Raw genomic sequence first — 24,412 nt, forward strand, 5'->3', positions numbered from 1 at the left:
ACAGCACTCTCTGTTGGTGAACTCGATGCACTGTCACCATTAGAAGCCTTGAAAGTCCCAGTTTGGCTTTGGTCTTTTTATAGGCAAGAAACCACATCCCCAGTGTCTTTGAAGGGCTCGTATTCACTAAGTAGTAGTTAGGCCTGCCAGTACTTACTCACTATTTTATAAGTATGAGTGGTAGAGGAACTCTTTGAACTGAACCCATTTAGAATCCCAAGGCTGATGGTTTCATAATACAGAAGTAAATAGACTATAGTCACATAATTAGCAGGGAAGCCCATGAATTACGGAGTGTTTTCCCTTTGCACAGGTGCATGAGAGAAATGGTAGAAACCACTCGGTTTCATAGGTTTTAATCCCTGAAGTTGGGGCCCAGCGTGCATATATTGATTTTTCACACATTAACACACTGCTTTATACACATAGCAGCATTTCTATGGGGACACACGGCTCAGGAAGTCAATGTGCACCAGAGGCCGTTGGCACTTCCTGTCCAAGTAATTGTTAGAAGGGTATTTGCGGCCATGCTAGTGTTGGGGCGCTCAAACCACACCAGAGAGCACACAGGAAACAATTAAATTTTGACCAATAAAACCTTCCAATTATAGTCAAATTATAACCGCTTAAGTGTGAATTTAGCAGCATCCGGGACGACAGAATGTACGGCTGACACGTAAGACGTTCTACACGCTTTTCAGTGAGTCACTCTGTTTGTTATTCAACAAATCATATGAAGTATTCTGATATGTTAACAGTAAAACATTTAAATCCATCGTTAAATTTATTATTCATTTGAGGACTGTAAAAGTATTTTTTTATGGCTATACTGTGGAAAACTTCCATACCATTTATAGCTTGGTATAGCTACTCCTTTACAGTGATATTTGAGGATGTATTGGACCATTGTTGACAAGTTGGCATATCAGTGAGCAAAACAACCTTATGGCAATAATGCATGTTTATTTTTACACCAATGTGATGAAGCAACCTGATATATTTATAATTTTGTCCGATGTCATAGCCAAAAATAAGGCATTCCTGTCTGGTTATAAAAAGTTTCTTAATTGATTTTCCACAAGATTTTATAATTAAAAAAAAAAAAGATTATTGATATTGCAATTTAATAGAACATGTATATCGTATAAACCTCGCCTAGTGCCTTAGTGTGTACTAAAGTGTAAACTACTAGTTTTGTCCGTGATGGAATTTTTTTCCTGCTACACATTTTAAATTCACATCATAAAAATAAAACACAAAATAGTATTTTAATAATTCATTTTTATGATTGAGGATCAAATTTTAAAACCTTGCACAATTGTTTCAAACAAAGCCCTTTCATATGCCGTGCTTAAAGGCTGTTTACTGTATAAAGGACATTATCATCATATTTCTTCAAAGTGCACTGGCAGCAGATGTCCAAAAGATGCTGCTAAAGCACTTCCTTTATACTGCAGGATGTACCAGCCTCAACTTAAACGGACCCTTTGGCATTCACAAAGGCATTGTATGCACATTCACACCCTGTTGTAACTGAAGGGGGCCAAATAACTGATTCTAAATAAATGATTCAAATGTAATAGTCATCTCAACCGGTCTGACTGTGTGGTTGATAGCGAGATGTTTTTTTCTTGCATCCTGTCGGACATAGCAGGCAGATCAACACTGCATTGTTCTCACATAGAGCTGTGCAGCACAGAGAGCCCTTACATTAGGAAGAAATTAACCCAATTTGCACAACTAATGTTAATAACATTAAATATGAAACCAGTCTTTGCACCTCAGGCTGGATGATACATGTAAAATAAACAGGTGACACTACACAGAAAGGCATGCGGGTTTGACGCATTGGGCTTTGGCCCATAATTCCGAGTGCCTGGATGTGCAGCTCAGGAGAGATCTTGAGTTTATATTGATAATGAAAGCTCCAGCAGGCAGTCATTTGAGAACACCTGTTCCTCATCATGTGCATGTAGAGGAACACTGACACGCTGCTGCACTGCTGTTCATTCTCTCTTGTCACTGCACATGAAGCAAATCACCCATCTCACCTCCTCACCAGTACCAGTGTAAAGGGCCTGTAGATGGGTTGTGTGAATGTGTTTATACTGTATAAAAGGCTGGTTCTGCTCAGCATTAACTTTTAAAAGCCATGCCAGAAAAATGTAACTTTTATATATTTTATGAAAACATATGGTTGGCATTTTTTAGTCACGATTCCTTTTACGTCAGCTTGATAATAAAGAATCTTTGCAACAAAGATGCCGGAATAAGTCGCTTCCAAGGAATTAACAATTTTTTTTATCTTATTTTTTTTTTCAGGCACATCTGGTTCTTTGTCAGTTAAATCAATTTGTTCATTTGTTTGTGATGTTGACGGGTTTGTCGGACGTTTCATTCCGCAGTCAAACTGCTAAATATTCTTCGCCATTGTTTCTAAAACAGCACCAACGCACATGCAGCATTGTTAGGTGCAGAGTTGTTTGGTTCCAGTTCTAACTGTAATAGTTGATGTTATTTATACACACATTTCTGTTTAATCAATGTATCACAAACTTTAATACAGCAAACCTTTGGCAGGGCAGTACTCCAGCATTGGTATACTGGTTAGTCTCTGGGACCGTTTGTTGGATGAACATGCATCTGTGGAGGCTCAACAAGGGCCCACAGCTCATTAATGCTAACGCTGCTAATGCTAATAACAGGTTAGTCTGGCCTCGCACAAGAGGAAGTCAGTTTAGGAAGTGAAATAAATCTCTACCAAGGCCTCCAGAGGGCAAGTAGTGGTTCCAAAAGATGAAATTGATCTTTTCCACAAACTATGCTGCTGCTGCCGCTCAACCAAGAACTTTGTAAAACACAAAATATGATGTGTGTGTAGCTTTGGGTCTTCTGATTGAGACCCACTTAATTGTTTACTCGTGTCTTCTTATTTCTAATCTCTTCCTGAATTCTTTCTGGCACATAACTGATTGCGTTTTCAATAGAAACATCCAAGGGTTTTATTTGTTTCAACAAAAAGAAAAAAGAAATTAGACTAACCTCATTTAAAAAGCTCAGCGTTTCTCTGAAAGAAGTTAATAGGACATTTGTGGTCAAGAGTACTTTCATACACACTGACAATCCAATTATTTTTTTCCTTACTGTAGGCCTTTGCCTCTCATGCTGTGGCTGATTTTGGAGCTAGCCGGAACTGCAGGGCTGATAAGAAGAATGACGAAAGTCTGAGGCATGGCGCATAACAATGACTCATTTTTGGTATAAAAACATTAGTCTCTGCATTGCTATGACAGTGTTTTGGTGCTTTCTTTGGTTCTTACTGAAACAAGTGCTTTTACTTTGAAGTTCTGTCATCAGAAAATACCGTCTAGAAGATTATTTTTCTCTCATGCCATCATATCATTCCTCTCTCTCTCTCTCTCTCTCAGACAAACACTTGTATCCCTCTCTCACTTTTCGGAGCTGTCACCAAACTATGACTCTATTCAAGGCCCGGTCCCCAAACTGTCACTGTTAATCAATCATTAATGGCAGGAGGCAAACTCAAACAAACTACTGTTACATCTGACATGAAAAGTGCCAGTCAGACTTTGACAGGTTTGACTAGTTTGACATGTCGGGGCCGTCCAGTGACTGACCACAGACAGGAAACTGCTCCGAGGACTCGAATAGACTGTACTCTCCTTTTTGAAAACAAACAGTGTGGGTGGTACAAAGCCCAGAGGGGCTCTATGTTTTATTTAATAAGAAAGTTAAACTTAAAAAAAAAAAAAAGAAAGTTCCAACGGCGGTGACGCACTTTTGACTCACAAAATTTTGAAGAAGTTTAGTCATGAAGAAGTTACAAGGCCCACAGCCATGTGTGTGTGTGTGTGTGTGTGTGTGTGTGTGTGTGTGTGTGTGTGTGTGTGTGTGTGTGTGTGTGTGTGTGTGTGTGTGTGTGTGTGGGCACCGAAGCAGAAACCAGTGTCCACTCTAGCTGATGGGTTCGGACTGATTTCTTAAATTAAAGAAGCACCTGTTTCCCTCCATATTCAGTTATGAATAATACATCTTATTTGCCTTCTGATGAGGATGGATAAATTACATTAACATGATGCCAGGAACAAAGCCAGGAATTTTGGAAATATTATGGTGATGCTTGCAAATTTCCAAAAAGAAATGTTTGACACTTTTTTTTATTACCATTCAATTATTCTATTATAATTTATGGAAATATCCCCCCATGTAAACTATATATTTCAAAGCCCTTTTTGAGAATGCAATAATACAAAAAATATGAAATCCCTTTATTTTATTTTAATGAAATCGAGTCTGCTGCTCCTCTCACATTCTCCTCTCACTGCCACATCAGTGCACCCTTTTGGTTACGGCGGTGTATTTAAGCCAGTCAGTGCTCTGCTCTTTTCTTCTCTGCACACCTGCCGTCACACTGCTTGACTGAAAACTGTGCTGTCACTCGCTGCCACCGCTTCTGAAATGATAGCATTTGAAAAACCTCCCCTCCAAACTCCATGCACCTGTGGGCTCTGAGTATATGTGCCTCCAGAGGGGAAGCTATCATCGCTCCTTGCTGTGCTGAGCTACAGGTGCTTTCTTTTGGGGAGTGATAAGCTCAGTAAACGCTATATCCACATAATGACCCATCTCATGTGAGTTGAACTCCCTAAAGGTTATTCTCATCAATAGTTTTTTGCCTAAAACTGTCAAATATCTCTAAACAAAGTCTTAAGAAATATCAGAATCAGCCTTAAAATCCCAACACAAGAAACTTAAATATTAAATCATAATGAGATATTCCTCATCCCAAAGAGCAGATCACAATTTACATGTGAGGGTACCATGGGGGGTTTTCAATAACACCACCCAAAAACAACATTATATCATCTTCCAAGAAAAAAAAATATACCAAAGCAGTCTTACAGAATGCGTATAACCAAACTAAGACATAACCAAACATCACTGTTGCATGCACCTGCTTTGAGAATATTGTTTTTCTCCAACACCCTTCTGCTTCTCATCTCATGACAATAAAAACCTGTGCAATACATTACACATTACACTGTGCAATAATAGTTAAAAATAGTTAAAATAGTTGTTGTTTTTTTCTCTGTCTGTAAATATAATATTTCAGTTATTGTTGTTTTTTCTCTTTTTATTGCTTATTTATAATACTTGTTTTATTTTATTTTTATTTTTCATTTTTTATTTTTAACTTGTCTTCTTCTACTATGTCTCTTGTGTGCACTTTACTCTATGCTGTGTAAGGAAATTTAGGACTAATAAAGGATTATCTTATCTCATCTAATCTCATCTCATCTCATCTCATCTTATCTCATTCATCATCTCATCTCATCTCATCTCATCTCATATTATCTCATCTCATCTCATATCATCTCATCTCATCTCATCTCATCTCATCTCATCTCATCTCATCTTATCTTATCTTATCTTATCTTATCTCATCTCATCTCATCTCATCTCATCTCATCTCATCTCATCTCATCTCATCTCATCTCATCTCATCTCATCTCATCTCATATTATCTTATCTCATCTTATCTTAAAGCTTTTGGGGAGCCAATTTACTGTCATCATCTCTCCTCGGACGCACGGAGGCGCTAGACCACTTCCAGCATCGATCCATTGACATGTACAATGTGAAACCAGACGTGTAACTCATTCAGATGCCCCCTCCTTCTCTCTCTCTCTCTCTCTCTCTCTCTCTCTCTCTCTCTCTCTCCCTCTCTCCCTCTCTGTTTTAGCTGCATGTCCCTCAGTCAGTCAGTCAGTGGCCCCGGTCCGCTGCTCCTCCACAGCTCCACCGCCGCCGTCAATGCGGGCATGACTTACTGGCTGCAGTAGTGGGTCTTCCTGCTGGTTTTTTTTTAAAAGCAGATTCCCCCCCCATCCCAAAAAAAGGAGAGGAACAGGAGTATAAAAAAAAAAAAAAAAAAAAAAAAAGAATAGAAGAGAGTGTATAGTGAGTCATTTCAACAGCAGACGAGCCGATGGCAGGAGCACAGCCTGGAGTCCACGCGTTGCAGCTCAAGCCGGTGTCCGTGCCAGAGAGCCTGAGACGGGGCTGCAAATTTATGAAATGGGATGATGTAAGTAATGGAGAGAGAGAGAGAGGGGGGGGGGGGTCAGCCTGTCATGTTGTGTTTCTGCACCCTTTTATTTGCATGCATATACCACCAGAATGCATCCCATAATAGAGGATACTCATGCAACAGTAAGCAGCAGATTTGTTAGAAATGTCAGAGGACAAACAGAAACGCAGACATGTGCTCTGTTTACATTGTTTTTCCCCAATTTGCAATATGTGTGTGCTGTGTTTGCAGTGTGAGAATGTGCTCATTAAATAAGGTTCAATATTTGAATGACCCCCCCCCACCACCACCACCACTCCATCCTTTTGGAAACGTTTTTTTTTATTATTATATATCAATTAACTACTATTCATTAATTGGCTGAACGCACAGATGGCACAGTAGCAGGAGTTTGGATCCCTGTTGGTGTTGCTGTGTTCCTGTGGTGGTGCGTCGGTGCTGCTGGCTGTCTAGACCAAGTGAAATGACCTTGATTTGGAACTGATTGCGGGCTCCTGTTGAGCAGTCCAGTAGTGGCCTTTTAGCGGACCGCCATGGCGCACTGCACCTTCCACAAACCTCTAATCACCCCCTGCACAGGACAACATAGCTGCTGCTCTTAGAATTGAATTCACAACTGAGTGACCTTATTGCTTGTTGTGTTCATTTAATCTCCTACACTGTCTATAAAAGCTTTCTCTATTGTGAAAATGACTTTCTGATTCATTTTTCACATCTTACCAAAGCCCGTCTCATTTAAACAGCATTCCTTTGGTTTTCTCCAAAACCTTTTTACGTGTTTTTACCGTGTGAGCGTTTTGAATATGAGCGTTTTGAATATGAGCGTTTTGAATATGAGCACAGTTGTGATTACTTCCATTCTGGGAGACCGGTTGCTGTTTTCCCTCGCTGGAGGATGCAAAGCGACGTGCCCACCTGGAGCTGCTGATTGCAGAAGTGAACTGCACAGTTATTCTCTTGTGTAAAAGTACACAGGAGATTCAAATCTCATTATAAAGATCACATTAGATGCAAATCATGCATGCTGATCAGCGTAATAGACAGTGCTGTTCGGTGTGACATTATGAAATATAGCTTCATGAGTTCGTCCTGACTAATACACAGTGAAATAATCCTTTTTTCTACAGAGCTCAGGTGATTCAAGCACAGCCCAGATGGCACCAGTGAGTGTGTGTTACAGGAGTGTGAACGTGGTCAGTGCCGATGGCAGAGAGGAAATGATGCACACTTGCAAACCTGTCAATCATCAATCTTAAGCACAGATAAGAGAACTTGAGTGTTTGAAACAGTAATTACCAATGAGCGCTCGTCTCCTTCCAGCTCTCTGGTTGGTATGTCGTAAGAGAGGGGTGAGTGTGTGTGTGTGTGTGTGTGTGTGGGGGGGGGTCTGTTTCCCCTAACAGCCATGTTTGTGTACCGTAGGTTTGTACATGTGGGCCTGTGTCCAGAACCAAATGCCCACCAGGCCTTTCCTGTGAAAACACACACGCCCTCCAACACAGACGTATGCACAGATACTTTCACCGCCTGGTTTCCCATGCACTCCTTCCTGCCTCTTTCCTCTCCGTATCATTTCATGGAAAGAATCACAGAGGAGGACTGGGAGAGATAAAGCTCTATTACATCGTCAGTGAAAAAGGATTGAATTAAATCACTTTCTTCTTATCTTGGCCGCGGTAGTCGGGCTCCGTTCTTACCTCACTCGACAGAAAATTGTACAAGCAATTCCAACATTTGGATGTGCATGAGCAGAGGGAATCGTTTTTGTTTGTTTGTTTCAGTAAAAATTATAGATTTTGTCTCATTGCTGAACAATCTCCGGAGGCAGAGAATGTTTGGAGTTTTGTTGACTGTGTAAAGGTGGTGGTGGTGGTGGTGGGGGGGGGATCTGTACTGTCAGCAGCCATGAGGTTTCATGAGCTGACTGTCTGAAGCTCTGCAGACTCTCCAGCACACACTGCCTGCTCGCTGACTGTTGAAAAAAAGAATAGAGGAGCAATCAGAAAACCTCTCGAAATGTTTGTGAGATCCTCGAAGTCCCAGACCTCCCCAGACTCCCCTCACACAGACGTGCACACAAAAATACACCGCTGGCACTTGCAGACAGCTGGCTGCTGCTGTGGCTCATAATAAAAATGCCTGGTTGTGGTTCAAAACACTGGATGGACTGTATTTACGGGATGCACCGACACGACTTTTTATGTCCCAATTATTGGAAGCGATTGGAATTACTGTTATATGTGTACGGAAACACCAGGCTCGACTTAAACATGGCTTTCCTACCATAATAAAACTAAATTTAACAAATACATACACAGATATAAATGCACTGAATGTACTATATATAAATATTGGTATTGGATACCAGATCGACATGTTTTCACCGATACCCAATCCAGCTATTTGATCCAGTATTGGACCGATATCCGACATCAGTATTGGTGAATCTCTGATTGTATTATTTGTCAGTTCAAATGGCACATTTTTACACCAATGGGTGTCTAATGCTGCTTTTTAATAAGAAAGAGAAGAGGATAAGGATAGTTCTTATAAGCTTAAGTTTCTATCAGGCCATTTTTGGTCTACTGCATATTGAATAGGATATTATCAGCCTCCACAGGGGAGCCTAGTATCCTTTAAAAGTAGTAGAATATGTCATTAGCATAAAAAGGCAGAAATCTGCTGCGCTCAAATCTCCTCTCTGAGATCTCCCCCCCCAGGTGATAGCTAATGGTACAGACTCTTCACTTAAAGCATATGCAGCGCCTCCTGCCTGGGATCGGTACCCTCAGGGTGTTTGTACATCCGCAAACTCACTCACTAATCTCATCTTAATTCAGCAAAACGCACGCCGCCGCCGCCGTCTAATGTCTTCCCATTAATGACAAATCCTCAGTGTGGTCCAATGACAATAAAAAGCATGAGCTCCACCACTCAGGAGGTAGTAATATAAGCAAATCACTCCCAACTGTAATCCACAGTGTTATAAGTACATGTGGTGTGTTTCTTTTTTTTTTTTTTTGTTTACGTAAATGTGCAGCCCCCTGAGAAATCTTTGCTGAGAGTCCATAATGGCTTAATGTGTTTGTGGTGGTGGCCATGGAGAGTTAGAACATTAAGACAGAAGCTGGTGAAAATGACTTCTCTCACATCATTAGGCAGATTCCCAGCGCTCTCAAACTGTTTTCTGTCTTTTCCTCTGACATCACAGACGATCCATCAATTGCCACATTTTTCCCCCACAGAAGACGATCCAACTCATTATCATTTTATAAAGTTTTCCCAGGAGTAAGTGATGTCTTCATGGAGGACGGGAAAGGGATATTAATGCATGAATGCTTAATTGAATTGATTGATTGTAACTGGAGAGCAGATCAGAGATTCGGTGGTGCAGTTGGTTTGAGACGCTGTATCCAAGAACTACGAGCAATTTTCTTAGTACAGCTTGTGAGTACGCTGCATGCGTTCAGAGGTTTGAGGTGAGCCTTTGGTCGTTCAGTCAAGCCTGCAGAGATGGTGCCATCATGTGAAGAGAACCTAAACTATTCCTCTCCAGTCTCTTAATAGTTTTTTTTCCCGCGGGAGTGATGGGTAGTCATAGCAAACGGGACTATCGCACATTCTCCCGATGTCGTTCAAACATCCAAAGAGTCGCTTGATGACTTTCCGTTTCTCTCACTTTTTCTTATTTTTACATTTCTTCATGAGTTCATAAAGGGCCGTGTTTCAGTATCGGCCTATCATGGAGCCGGAAATGATTTCAGAGCGCTAATAAGTCTGCTCCAGCTCAACACAGACTCCTCCGCTGCATGCTAGCTCCCAGCTCAACCCTTTCATGATATCCTACACTGCGAGTCACACAGGGTCACACCCAAATAGACCATTAGCTATGTCTCCCAATGCTGCGAGAGGGACATCATTAGAGGCCTCATGAAGACACTTTGAAGATTTTCTCGCTCTGTGCAGCGAAATGCGGTTTCCATCCCTCTGATCCCGCAGCCGTGGCTGATTGAGGAGGACAATATGCTACTGTTGTGCTGTGACACGGCCGCTGTGGACACACAAAAAGCAAAGGCTCTTTCTTTTTATAGACGCTTCCAATAATATCTGGCGTTGCCATGTATGCCTCAGGGTCAAACTGCGTGTGTGTGTGTGTGTGTGTGTGTGTGTGTGTGTGTGTGTGTGTGTGTGTGTGTGTGTGTGTGTGTGTGTGTGTGTGTGTGTGTGTGTGTGTGTGTGTGTGTGTGTGTGAGGCTTGGAGCCGTCTGTATGTGGGCACTGTGGGAAAGCATTTGTCTGTTACTAGAGGGGGGAAATAGGAACATCAGGTGTGAAACAACCTGCAGTTCATGAACACACACACACACACACGCACACGCACACACACACACACACACACACACACACACACACACACACACACACACTGGTGATACCAGTTCATGTTTGGAAAAGCACCCTAGAAGGAAATGATCGTGCAACAACAGAAAGGGCCCCTTTAATGTCATTTCAGATTCTGGTATGCATGCAGTATTACAAGAAATAGGCTTTGATCCTCAGAGCTAAATTAATTGGCTTACACAGAGAATTTTCATGCACTCCTGTAAAAACACAGACACACACACATTGACTCCAGATGTCTTTTTCTTTGTTTTCCTCCAGGATTCTACAACTGTGACCCCGGTGACTCTAACAGTCGACCCCAAAGGTTACTTCCTGTATTGGACCGACCAGAACAAGGTGAGACTCACTCCAACTAAACTGTTTTCTGCCCCACACCTACACCTTTTGAGTTCAATATTTGTTCTTCCATCTCAGTTTTTAAATGTTAAACATCCAATTATCACGGATACCCGATGCAAGGTATTCCAAATGAACTGTGTTCTAAAAGTGGTAACAGAACGAGGAAGCTTGCGTTTTTCCGCAGTGCCTGAATTTTCCCTCAGTGGGAGGGGAAGGAAGTAAAGCCCAGACTCAATTTCAGTATAAGAAGCTTTGGCGTCCACCAAGTTGTTTACACCCCTGATGATTGACAAGGGGAAAGTACAAAAGTACTTTTGGTTTTGTTAAAAAAGAAAGTGAAAACAGTCTTTTTTTCCCCTTTTTTTGGCATGAATCTGAGCAGGAGTCAGCAGAAGATATAGAGTCTATTGAGTGTGCATCTGTAGTCACAATTGGATTTTTTTTGCATCGATACAATATAATCTTGCCTCACAGCGTGCGTCAGCTGTCAAAGAATTGTAGTATTTGAATTGTGTTGCTATGAAATGTTTCAGTGCCTCATGCTTGTAGAGCTGGTTTATTACTACAGCATTTGTTCAAAGACAGTTTCTTGAAACTGTCCAACTTCATCATGTACTGCAGTATTGCCATCGCACCATCTAGCCCTCATAACCATGGCAACACCATTATAATTCTGTGCTGGCCAACCACAGAGTGACATGTTTAAATTTTAGAGTACGAGCGTCTTTCACTTAGCTTGTCTTCTTGTCATAAATTGAATGTGTGCTTGGTGACACTGACCCAGCTTTCATTCATAATCTTACTAGCACAACAGGGTAGGGAGGTTCTCAGTTTTAAAGAGCAGCGCTGGAAAAAAACACAGAAATCTGAACTGCTGCACCTGCAGTGCTTAACTTGACACCTGTGAGAATATTCCATAGTGCATTGTGTGGTTTTTTTCCCCCTTCTCTTTTACTGACCAGTTATGTCAAAGACTTTCGTAATAACCAGGAACAAGGTTGTGAAATTTAAGATACCAGATGCAATCAGACTCTGTAACCTTGGTAATCACGTGACCTCCTCTCAGTTTGACCTTGAAAATGTGAGCACAATTTCTAGAGGCTGTTCCAGTTTGGTCAAGTTGTTGTTTACTATGTTTTTATTGTACAAGTCTGCCTATCCAGCTCCTCTCTAACGTGCAATGCACTTTCAAACACTTCGACGGGCGTCTAGTGTTGCAGTTCTTATTGCCTTTGTCTGTATCAGCAAAGGCAGTTAGAGGTAGACTAATTAATAGCTACCATTGATTTTATGTTTTCCTAGATGAGGACATTTCACTGCAGTCATGCCAGAGCACAGACAGAAGTGCTGACCGAGACTTTACCCTTGTACACTTATACACATGTCGCTGCTAGAAAGGATCCTGTTATGTGAGCAACCTGTAAATTATTACGCTGTATGTGGAAAAAGAGAGGATGTCTTCAGGGCCTTTTTACAGTTGTACTTACAGTTGAAATAATTACCTGTCTGGAAAGAGAGAGAGACATTTCGTACGTGGGTCAGGTATGCAAACTTTAAAATAGGGAGTTTTTGAATTTTAGAAGCGGCCCTAAAGCAGTGTCTGCTCTGCTCGGCAAAAAAAAAATCATGTTCTGCATGGAAACTTACTAGCCGTACGCTTTTAGCAACATATGCTGAGGTTAGTACAACAAGCCGGGTGGCATGTGAGGCTGTCACACTTATGGCAAGCGCAAATCAAGCGGTAAACTTGAAGCTGGGTCCAAAAGTGAGTCAATCCCCAAAGACCCTCATGGTAACCATTAACCACGCTCTTCAGTTTTATAGCCTATTGTGACCTGTAGCCTTTTGTGAATGTGTTTTTCAGCATTTGTACAGTGTTTGTGTTTTACAAAGTGTTTGATATGTTACATATTTTTCTAATGAAAATAAATTACCAAAGTTGAGAGTGCAAATGCTACTTCAGTCCCCAGCAGGAGGATTGTGTCTCTGACACTTGCACTACTGGTGTATTAGTAAAGATTGTCAGTATGCAGCAATATACATTAATATGAAAGTGACAAAATCATGACTTTCTTTTATTTGATGATGTCCCCTTTAAAGTTGATAAAGATTGTAAGTACAGATATTTATGCTATTCTTATTCTTAGATATAGTTGGATAGTTAAGATAAGTATAAATCTTTTATTCAGTATTTAGACAAATAAGACTCCTTCATCACTGGAATAATACTTTCTGAAGGGAACATTTGTTTTTAAATTCTTTTTATGCATAAATTGGTTCCTTTGCCAGGGTTATAAATCATCGCCAAGCTGAACACATCCTTGTCACCTTCTTCACCCCTGATGAGTTTGCATGCCTGCTGGGTGTCTGTTCTGTCTCTCAGCATTTAGAGCAGTCCAGCCACACACATAATAACTCAAATTGATAACAAGCGCTGCGCAGACAAAACTCTTATTTGGGCATAAAGAAAGGCTCCGGCGATATTCCTCAGTGCCGAAGTCGGAACAAAAGTGCGTTTGTGTGCTTTTATAAAGACGTCCTGTCTCATGTTCTCCCTCACGTTTTATTCCTGATGGCATTGCACATCTGCTCAGCAGACCAATTTAAACAAGCTGCGGTGCTGTGTCCAGTCGTTATGTGTGTGTTTGTTAGAGACTCCTGATGCCGGACGGCCTGCAGAGTAAAAGCATTCCTCAGATTCTTCAGAAGCACAGCAGAACTGTACTCTGTGCCCACTGCGCTCACTTTCAAACACATGTGGTCACTGATGGGAACAGTTCTTACTTTGACTGTATTTTCAGTTTGCCTTTTTTTCCAAAGGCTTTGAACCAGGACTCATATTTGAGAGTTAGAAACCTTATTTAATAGATATGTTTATTGACTCATGCTGCCTAAAATACGTCATTAGAGTTCTAGATTGAAAAGGCAGACTTCTGGATTGACATAAATGTCCTTCTAGTCCACTCTAGTCAGACTAAGTCATCTGATTACTTTATAATTCACTTGACAAATGAAGAAATACTTGCAACTCAACCTCGACTTAAATGCCAATGACCATTTGACTTGCTATGGCAGAATAAGCCCAATGATTAAAAGTGTGGTTCACATTTTGGACGGCCTTGTCATTTGCAAGTGTTTATTGTAGAAAGAAATGTTATTTTTTAACACAGATGAGAAATGGCCTGTTTGCTAACTGATGCATTTACAGAAATGTTTTATTAATGCGCACTGTTCCTAACAAATAACCCAATAAAAAAAGAAAAGGTTGTTTTCGAAAGTGCAGCAAGTCAACTCTTAATTTTTCTGCCAATAGATATTTTCTGAATAAAGTTACAGTCACATTAATGCGAGTGGGAGGGAAAAGTGCAGACAGACAAAAGATGGTACATTGGACGATGACATTTAAATATAAAGACCAAGCTGTGTTCAATGGCAAAAATATACAGTTAAAAAACAACTGAACTGTTTTAAATTCGAGGCTGCACAAACATGAATGTTCTATGTCCAGCTGTGGCTTCAGCTAACATCAGCCAAGAGCTAAGCTTTTAGCATTAATAAACAATCTGCATTGTCTAACATTGGCTGTCTGTCATTGTCAGGGCGCCAGCAGTAGAATAAGCTTGTCATTGAAAGGAACATCAAGGACTTGTGTTTTAGAAAACAAACTTTAGGACATGTGACTTGACTCGGGACCTTACAATGCAGACTTGAGACTTACTTGTGACTTGCAAATCGGTTCCTTTTGTGCACAGCGTGTTGGCGTGTGTGACTGAAACACTGAAACAGAGTGAGACGGGCCGGGGCGATGGAAGGACATTTCTGCTAATCCTGAAGTCTGCCTTTTCCATCTAGTCAGGAGTTTTTATGATCCAGCTGTGGATTTCAGCCATGTTTTTTTATGGTGAGAAAGGCAAAGTTTAGTTTTGACAGCAGTGAAGACTCAACGTCAAATCTGTTTAGCCGTGTTGTTCTTTGCCTTTTTTTCCTCGACTTGAGCTGATGACTCAAGACTCAGTCCTCTAGTTTCATATTGATGCCTTTTGTTGCAGTCACAGTAAGTCGTGCTGCCAGTACGGCCTTAAGGTCAAATGCATAGTATTCTGGGGAAGCAAACATTTTCTGTCAGGGTTATCAAGGTGACTTAATGATAGCAGCATCCCAGGAGACGAGCTAAGACACCCTGGATTCAGAGATAAGCTTGATTTGATTGTTCACCTCCATCCTTCTACGAGTGCAAACTGTGTAGATTACACTGTGAGCTCTGTCTCCATTGCTATGTAAACTCCCGTAGTCATAACTCTCTCGTGTTTGTATGTGTTTGGTTCAGAGTCCATTTGGCCGACTCTTTTGTGTTTCGGCACGTTCCCTTCTTCACATTGTAAGACCCGCTGTTTAGTATACACACACACTCACACTCACACTCACTCACACACACACACATACACATACAGTGTACAAACACCTTCACAGACGGTTAAGGCAAATCTGATAACAACAACTGTTCTGATGCAGGTGCTGACAGCGATGAGGATACTTTTCATAATGATGATGGTGACCATGACAACAGCAGTAGCAATGACATCAGGAGCAAAACAGAAAGGTGTTTCCTCTCAGGTGTAAATGAATACCACACTGTGACCTTTTTGTCAACATTTTCCTACATTATAAATACATTAACCAAAGTGTCATAAATGCTGGAGAAAGATGTCAATTATTTCCCAGTATTACTGGGAAATAAGCAAAAGTTGACATCTTTCTCTCAGCTATTAAATAACCACCCTGAGCGTGAGGTGCTTTCCCTTAATATGAGGAAAAGTACACCACACTTAAGAACAGGGGAACTTGAATAAACCTCCTTTGGATTCTTGTTCAGTTTTTTGCAACAGCACTTCCTTTTGTAGTTTTGCAACAGTGACTTCGAAATGGGCAATTACATGGCTTTTGTCAAACTGTGCTGGTGACGGATTAGCAAATTTGTACAGCGTCTATTTTCAGAGAACGGCTGTTTGGCTTCTTCTCACAAAGAATTTGCTCAGAAAATGAGGCAGAAATACTTTGCCTCTGAGTTACTTGATCTTTTCATAACGATGTTAGTCACTCAGTCACCATTTTCCACCCTCCACCACAGTTCACTGCTTTACATATACGAGGTTACAGCGCCATGGTAACTGGACATCAGCCTGAGGCATTGAGACCCAGCTCATTTGACCACATTTACATACATATATACGTTATGCTTCAAGTAACACACATACAACCACGCACCCACAACCACACACCCACACACAGTCACACGTGTAGGCACCTACACCCGCATTGCAACATTCCTGCAATGTCCAACCCGGAACAGGTGCATCTCTCGTAGGTTAAAAATAGGTTTTTGCTCCGGTTGGTTGGGCCTGCTTTCAAGGGGGGAGCCATCCAACACTGAGAGGTGGACTGACTCAGTCAAATTAACAGCCTTTTGGTTTTAGTTGCCATGGTTGCCATGCGACAGCACACACCTTGGAAATGTCACATTCTCCTTATTTTTTTTGGCCCCCGCTCATATTCTGGAGAACGTTGCCGCTTTGGAAACTGATATCATTGTTTCCTTCTATGTGTGTGTGTGTGTGTGTGTGTGTGTGTGTGTGTGTGTTCTCCTGAGCAGGCTGTGGTTATAACAAAAGGTTAAATGATTTCTCTTGGGAGATTTATGTTTCAGCAGTGTGCCAATTTCAGGACATTTGCCGGACAAGCACTCAGCATATTGCATTGAATGATGTTCGGAGGTGAAAGACAGTTCACTCCGGGCCAAAACTGCATCCGGTGTGTGTGTGGGGCATTTTCTGAATGAGCCTTGAATTGAAATAATCCAGAGCATGAGTAAGACTGTTTAGGGTTCATGTTAAACCAAACACACACACACACACACACACACACCCCTCTTCTCTTCTCTCCGCTCTGTCATAGCGAAGTTCACGCATCTGTTTCTCCCAACACAGCAATTTTCTGTGATTACAGAGGCTGCTGCACCTCCAACACCTCCGTCAGCACTATGTAGTGGTGAGAGACGGGGCATAAATCTGCAGCCAATCTACCGAAAGTGAATTGTGACCTCTGCCAAGTCATAGCTTGGCACACAGATGCCATATTTCATCCAAATCAATGGCGAGAAACGGAGACTAAAGGAGACAGACAGAAAAACACAGAGAGAGAAGAAGAAGAAGAAGAAGATGACGATGATCATGATGAAGAAAAGGACTTATGTCATGTCCCCTTTATCAGCTGTGATAAGGAATCAGTTCATTTACTTAAAGTGGCAATAGCCACGTTGTAATCATTAAGTAAATGTTAAATGCACAATCTAATCATCATAGAATAGTGACACCATTGGCTTTTTATAAACCTTGCTTTTACTATGCAATTCTGTCTATTACACAGTATTGTAAAATGAAGCCTCCATTCAAGTTTATCAGCCATTGTGCAACCGAAACATTAAGACGTTAGCTCTTTTGTTTTACCCCGTTGCTATCGATTGCTATCCCCAGGTAGAAAAATGCTGGAAGGTGGAGCAAACCGAGTGATTTGTATTGTAATATTAGTGTATTTTTGATAACGTTTTTGGGAAAAAGAGCCCCATTGATGGAGGAACCAAAGAAGGTTTAGATGGAGGGTAATATAACACCAATGTAAAACCAGAGGGAACTTTCTACTAGATCAGAAAGTAACCTAACCTGCCTATTTATTAATACTTCCGTTGTTGGTGGTTGCTAGGCTCTGAGGAAAAAACTGAAAGTGATCCGGTTGTTCTTGCCAACGAAACAATAATACAACTTGGAAATGCGAGAGGAGGGGAAAAGTTAGAAAGTGTTCTGTTGCCATTTAAATTAGTCACTTTAATGCCAAATTAGCATTTTGTTGACATAATTAAGGCTGACATTTTCATTTTGATTGGCTTTTAGGAGATTGGACCTAGAGTGATGTAAAATTGCTTTACCATTGTTAAAATCAACCCACCTACAGTAAATTGTGCGTCTTAGCAATAATGATGGGTTTGGAAAGTTGTCATTAATAAACCATAATAATTTAATAATCCATAATTCCATCAATCCATAATTACATAGTTTAAATACATTTACATTATTACAGTGGAAGTTAATTATGTTTCATTCAGATCGTTCGTCTACAGTTGCTCATCTTTCCTCCATATGGCCAAACCCAGCAATTAATTACTCTCATCATTATTCCTTTATATTGTTGAATTTTAATTAGACCATTAAGACATGATTAAGCTGCTGCCCAGTGGGATCAATTATTTGTCTATTAATGACAGCCAACCTATAAAAGTAACAAATGGCAGCACGGTATTGAAAATCATATTCTATATTAGATTGTGTTAGTTTGAACATGGGTCATCAGAAAGAACGATGAGTCTGCAGGTACACCGGTCATTTCAGTTACATTTAGGTTTTGTTTTTTTCATAGAAGCATTGTTTTATAGCTGCAAGTCACAGCTGATTCGGTCAAAATCTGCACTGTAGTCACAAACACTGGCAGAGTCTTGTTTCATTTTGACTTGACAGATCTGTTGTCGGGTTGCATCCAAATGATGGACAGTGTTCAGGTCACAGAGTGAGTCTGAAGACTTCTGATGAGCTCTGGAGAAAATGTTTGTTGTTTCTGCCATGCACAGGTGATTCAACATGCTTTTTAGATGATGAGTGTAAAGTTAACCGTAGTAAGTTACCATGCACTATAACAGTATAAGCCATGGTGCACATTTTTAGGGCCCGAGCACCGACAACGTCGGGCCGCGAAGGCCCTTTTGAAACTGTAATGTTTTTTATTATTATTATTCTTCTTCACCCAAATTAATTGCCTTTTTGAGGGCTTTATCATGCTCAAAGTGTCAGCAAAATTGAACTGATTATCAGGACTGGCGAAAATTTAGATATTTTCAAGGTCTCCCATTTGGATATAAGTAAATGGCTCGCTAGCGCCCCTTACAAATTTTTTTCAGACACCGTAAGTCCAATTGACTTGAAATTTCACACACATATGCACCTCCATGAGCTCTGCAAATAATCCTCTTGGGACCCTAAGCTCCGCCTACCGAAATTTTCTGCCATTATGAATTTTCTGAAAAACACATTTTTGCGAATCCCTCCTGAACGCCCTATTGCTCCTATTGCTTTCAAACTTTCTCTGTGTTATCACACAATCAATATCATCAATAGTTATAAAAAGCTTGTTGATATCTCATTGCGTTTACAAGATATAGAGCAGTGAACATAATAGTGGCGTGACTTTGTACAACAACACAATTAAATGGAAAACCGTTTGGCCTATCATCACGAAACTTGCAGAATATGTCGGCATCATATCCTGTAACAAACCCTGACATTTTCATTCCATTCATCCAATAGGGGCCGCTACAGTAATTTGTTCAATTTCTGTATTTTTAGGCATCTAACTAATGGACGCGGTGTCCGACTGTCGCAGGCGTTTGCCGCCTCTTGAGCCCACGTCCCACCGGTACCCCGCCGCACGTGCAGTGTGAGGGCCCGATCATCGCTGCTTGCAGCTTTAATTTTATTTCTGTTTCTAAACTTGCTGGAAAAAGATGGGACATAACAACACCGACGCACGCAAACTGCTGATTGGCATTTTGATTGTTTAATGATCTGTGCTAAAATCATCTTGTCATACCACACAAAACTTTCTATTATGTATCTATTCAAACCAGCTTTCACTATAACATGCAAAGTGCTAATTACAGTACCACATTATTTTATAGCCACCTTCACACAGTAATGCTCACATGCACACTGTCATTTAGTTTCTCCACATTGGGTGAAATAGCTCAGATAAGGTGTTCGGACACTACCATAACCTCCAGTAGATAGTTTATCAGCCACACAGAGAGGGTTAGGCTTTGCAAGCAATCCTGAATAGCTAAAGCTTACAGGAAAAGGTCAGGTCGGGGTTATTGGCTGTAGAAGTTGTTGTCTTGAGTCTTTATAGATGTTATTCATTGTTTTTTGTCTGCGTTGTCACTGCAGCACTTAAATATTATGACAGTTAAGCCAGCCGCTCCATGCCATGTTTCCTACAATGAAATGAAAAACAAAAGATTTTCACTTTTTATTAGGTGGCATGAACACCGTCTTGGCTCAGAGCACCCGACCGAAAAGACGAGAATGCAAACCGTTGATCTGTAATGCGGGGTAAAAGCTTTAATGTAGAAAAACATTGGCCCGTGGATGTGCGGACTCGTGGCGTCGTGGAGTGAATCAGTCTTTATCAGAGCTGAGAGTCAACAGCAGAAAAAGAACAAGTAGTAAAAGAAGAAAAGCGTTGCCAAACTCTTTTGGATTAGCAGTTCCTCTGTGACTTCAGAAGGCTTTGTTTGCGCTTGAGTTGCTCTTGTTTTTCTCTTTGAATTCCGATTAGGACTTCTTTTCCACTGCACTGGTAGAAAAATACACACTCAAGCAAGCACGCACACACAGAGTAACACTGAGGAGGAGGAGGAGGAGGAGGAGGAGGAGACACTGTTCTGTTCATTTCCTCTCCTGAACAACTGGAGTCTGCTCACGAAACTTGGAGGCACAGATCCGGGAAAGACGGGGCTCTTTTGTCCTTTTGGAGCCTTTTGGCTGATTAAAGGCTCAGTTGTTGCCAACGCTGTTCAGAGCGAATCTCAGCGCCTCTGCTGCCTCTGCCGGGGTAACGGAGGTGACTTAGTGATGGCAGCAGCTCTGACCCGCCAGCTCAGACACCCTGGATTCAAGTGATAAGCTAAACAATCGCATGGCTTGAAACTGATGTTCAGCTGCAGCAACTGAAGGATAACAGTCACAACCCACAGTCATAATCTGTAGTGATGCAGAGGTTGTAAGAAACATATAATACATACAATAAATTGTAATGCAATCCTATGCAAGAGCCCTACAATAAATACTTCCTTTGTGAGAGTGTGTCAAGAGGGTGTTGATTTAACTCCATTTTGCATTGGTGTTTATTATGTCAAGACTTTTGTTCGTCTCTCTGTACTTACTCCTTCAGTGTTACAGGGTTTCAGCCGGAAAGTTGTTATTTGTTATGTCTTTTTATTTCGTAAAAATACACTGACAGAAACCCTGCAGTGCAACGAGTACCTCTAAACCATAGACTGTATATAAAAAGTCTTGAGCTTGTCATTTTGGTCGTCGCCATCTTGATTTTTTGCAACCATAGGTACAAGTGAACACTGAATAAGACATTTGAGCTGACCAAGAACGATTCAGTTAACTTTCGTGAAATTAAATCACACTCTGAAGGGTTGAAGTTCGAAAACCCCTTGAGAGCCACCTGTCAATCACAAGGTAGCCCCGCCCTAAAGTATACCCTGCTTTGGCGTCTATTCAACTCTAAATGGACCATAATCTACTAAATGAACATCATGCTGTATTGAAGTAGACTTGAAACTAGAGATTGAGACCATAAACTCATGTTTACAATGTTTACTGAGGTAATAAATCAAGTGAGAAGTAGAGTCATTTTCTCATAGACTTCCATACAATCAGACTTCTCTTTGCAACCAGAGGAGTCGCCCCCTGATGGCCATTAGAGAGAATGCAAGTTTTAGGACACTTAAGCCTTAGCTTCACTTTTTCAGAACATTTATTTTTTCTGCCTGATCTTAAAGAAATGTTTAAACCTACACAGACTGATGTTAGAAGTATAACTCTGGTATGATTGTAGTATTCTTCTATCATTGTTATAACTGCCCATGAAGAGTAAACCTGCTGTGTTCTTCTAATAGTCTGTTCACAAGAAGTCATAAGATGTAACCATTATAAAGAGCTTACCCATACATTATGCTTCATAACTTGTTTTAATACTTCTTTAATATGATTTTAATAACCCAGCAGTTAGATTGTTTTTTGCAATTTTATTGTGCCATTCTCTTGGTACTAAATGTAACAAGATCATTTTGTTTCTGGTGAAGCACTTTACTACTGAAAAGTTGGGAAAAAGAAAATGGAATTGAGTTTTAAATTGGAAGACACATGCATACTTGTAACATAATCATTTAACGGCTATAATGTCAGAAGCATTATCACAGCATGTCAACTGGAACAAAATCAATATTCTGGATTCATATTGTACATTTTGATGGCCCACTGTTGTAAATGTGATTGAAGGATATAAGACAATAAAATGAATTTAAAAGTACTCCTGTTATTTACTGGACAATTATATCATAAGCAGGCAATCCTCTGTAAAATAAAAAAATAAAAATCTGAAGCTTATATTAGACATTGATGATATAATGACTTATTGTTAAACTAAGTGCTTGTGTCCAGTATTATGTGCTGCCAACAGACAACAGCACTTTTTGGCCCAATCAAGAGTGCTCTGTGTGACCGAGCTGTTTTAAAACATGACAGCAGAGTGAAGAGGATGATTAAGCTTCTCATTGTCTCGTGGGTCCAGGTATTTATAACATTCACGCCGGCCATAATTTCTATTATGTTGAATCATTTTTATCTGACACAGTTCTCACAGAACGCTCTTTGGCATTGAGTGCCGAGCATTTGTATGACGGAGGTGTTGCACGCAGTCACAGGAGTAAAGAAAGCAAAAGAGTGAATGAGGAAAGAGAGACATACCTAGAGTGACGAGGACTCTAACAATTACTCGTCAGCTGTCTTATTACTTACTCACTTGAACATTGTCAAAAGCGTAAAAAATGTAAGTCTGCCTTTCCGGTGCCAAAGAAAGGGCTTAATGTAATTTTGATGTGGAGCACTGAGATGTATGGTTAGCAGTGATGCCGGTAAATTGACTTTATCTCTCCTCAATAGACTGAGAGGTCTGCTTCACTCTCACTCACTCTCTAAGTTTTTTGCTCACTTCTGTCTCCGTCTCCGTCTCGTCTGTGCTCCTGTCTGTCTTTTCTCGGCGCTCTCTGTCATTACTCTCCTTGGACGCACTGATTACCTTCGTCATTATTACCCGCCAGGTTCGTTTATTGGTTCTCGGTGCAATAATAAGACGCCGTGCTCCAAGGGTAGCCACCCCTATTTCACACCAGTAATTTCATTGTCTGGATGAAATGACAGTCTGAAACAACTGTTGTTGAGAGCTCATTAATATATCATCGTTGCCAAGGGGCCCAACAGATTGCTTTTTCTCATACAAGGCAATAAAAGCTATAATATTCATATATTCCATACACTAACATACGTCATCCTCTTCCTCTGCATCTGGGAGTGATATCATCGCATGCAGTATGTAAGCTGAGCAAAAGGTGAATCTTTACCAGGTAGGGCTCTATAGCTGAACATGCCCCCCCAAGGCAGTGACTTCAGCTGGACTTTGGACTCTTCATTCTGACACAGCCATGATTTGAATAGATTTAAATGTGCAGCGGAGGCCGGGCTGTCAGTTAGACATTTGCATGGCTGTGACAGACACACAGATGAATAAGTCAGTGTCAGCTTGTTTATGCTTGTTGTTTGTTTTTTTCTTCTTCTCTGAACCGGTCTGGCAGTGCCACCAAGCTGAACCAGTGGAAGGCTGCTTGTAGTGCCCAAACAAATCATGTCAGAGCTGGTTACAACCTCTATGACCATTAAATTCATCCATGCCTGTAATGTCTTATATTGCGAGCAGCCTTGACTTCCACCTTGACGCCTTTTGTTTTTGTTTCCATGTTTTCTCATATTCCTTAAACAGGCCCTATTATGCTATTTTCCGGGTGCATATTTTCACAGTTACAACATGTTTACTTGCGTTAATCCTCATAATCCTCCTTGTTTTTATCATCCTGGCTGTCCTGCAGCACCTCTTCTCACTCTCTCTCTGAAACGCTCCATTGTAGCGCTTGCTCCTCCCTCCGGAAAGCAAAGTCTGCCCTGATTGGTCAACGTTTCACATTTCAAAAAAATCTTCCTCCAGAGCTTCAGCTCCATCCCTCTCTTTTGTTGTTTGAGGGCCAAACTAGCCAGAAGGAGTTTTACGTCACTTCTGTAACATTATAACCTCATAAAGTTACCGAAGTGAAGGAGAGAATTCAATGGAGCCGTTTCAGGAGCTACTTAGGGGGAGGGTAACTCCTTTTAGGAGTGGACTTCAGGTTTTACACTCTACGGACCTTTTACATGTACAAAAAAATATATAACACACTAAAGGTGAGGGAAAAAGTGGAAAAGCATAAAAAGGCCACTTTAATAACTCTATTGTGAATGATTTCACAGTTCAGTGTTTCCTAGTGAGAGGTTGGCTGGACATAGATTGTTATGGGCACAGTCAATAAAATGTGTAGATCAGCAGAGAGATGTATGTTGCAGCAGGATGACCTGACTTAGATTTGGATTGCGGGGTCAGAACTCAGCGGGTTACAGTCGGTCACAGTACTTTATAGATCTCTGATAACTGTTTGAAGCGCTGCCATCGCAGGTCAGAAGGGATGAGTTCAATCTTTGCACTGCCAGTTTTAATCATGCGATATCGATTACAGCAGAGAATTTATGGGTTAGACATTTAAACACCGATGCTTCTGGTGAATTGACGCTCGAAATTTGT

General features: G+C 40.9%; 1 protein-coding gene across 1 annotated transcript in view; it reads left to right on the forward strand.

Annotated features, from left to right (window-relative positions):
* The first annotated feature begins 6,010 nt into the window (after positions 1-6,010).
* LOC129106900 (1-phosphatidylinositol 4,5-bisphosphate phosphodiesterase beta-1) overlaps positions 6,011-24,412 on the forward strand; it is a 113,563-nt gene continuing 95,161 nt past the window's right edge. The window contains exons 1-2 of the mRNA XM_054618173.1: positions 6,011-6,109; positions 10,775-10,852. Of these exons, the coding sequence (XP_054474148.1) occupies positions 6,011-6,109; positions 10,775-10,852 (177 nt within the window). The remainder of the gene's footprint in view (positions 6,110-10,774; positions 10,853-24,412) is intronic.

This window comes from Anoplopoma fimbria, chromosome 18 (assembly GCF_027596085.1).
Source record: "Anoplopoma fimbria isolate UVic2021 breed Golden Eagle Sablefish chromosome 18, Afim_UVic_2022, whole genome shotgun sequence".
Classification (NCBI taxonomy): Eukaryota; Metazoa; Chordata; class Actinopteri; order Perciformes; family Anoplopomatidae; genus Anoplopoma; species Anoplopoma fimbria.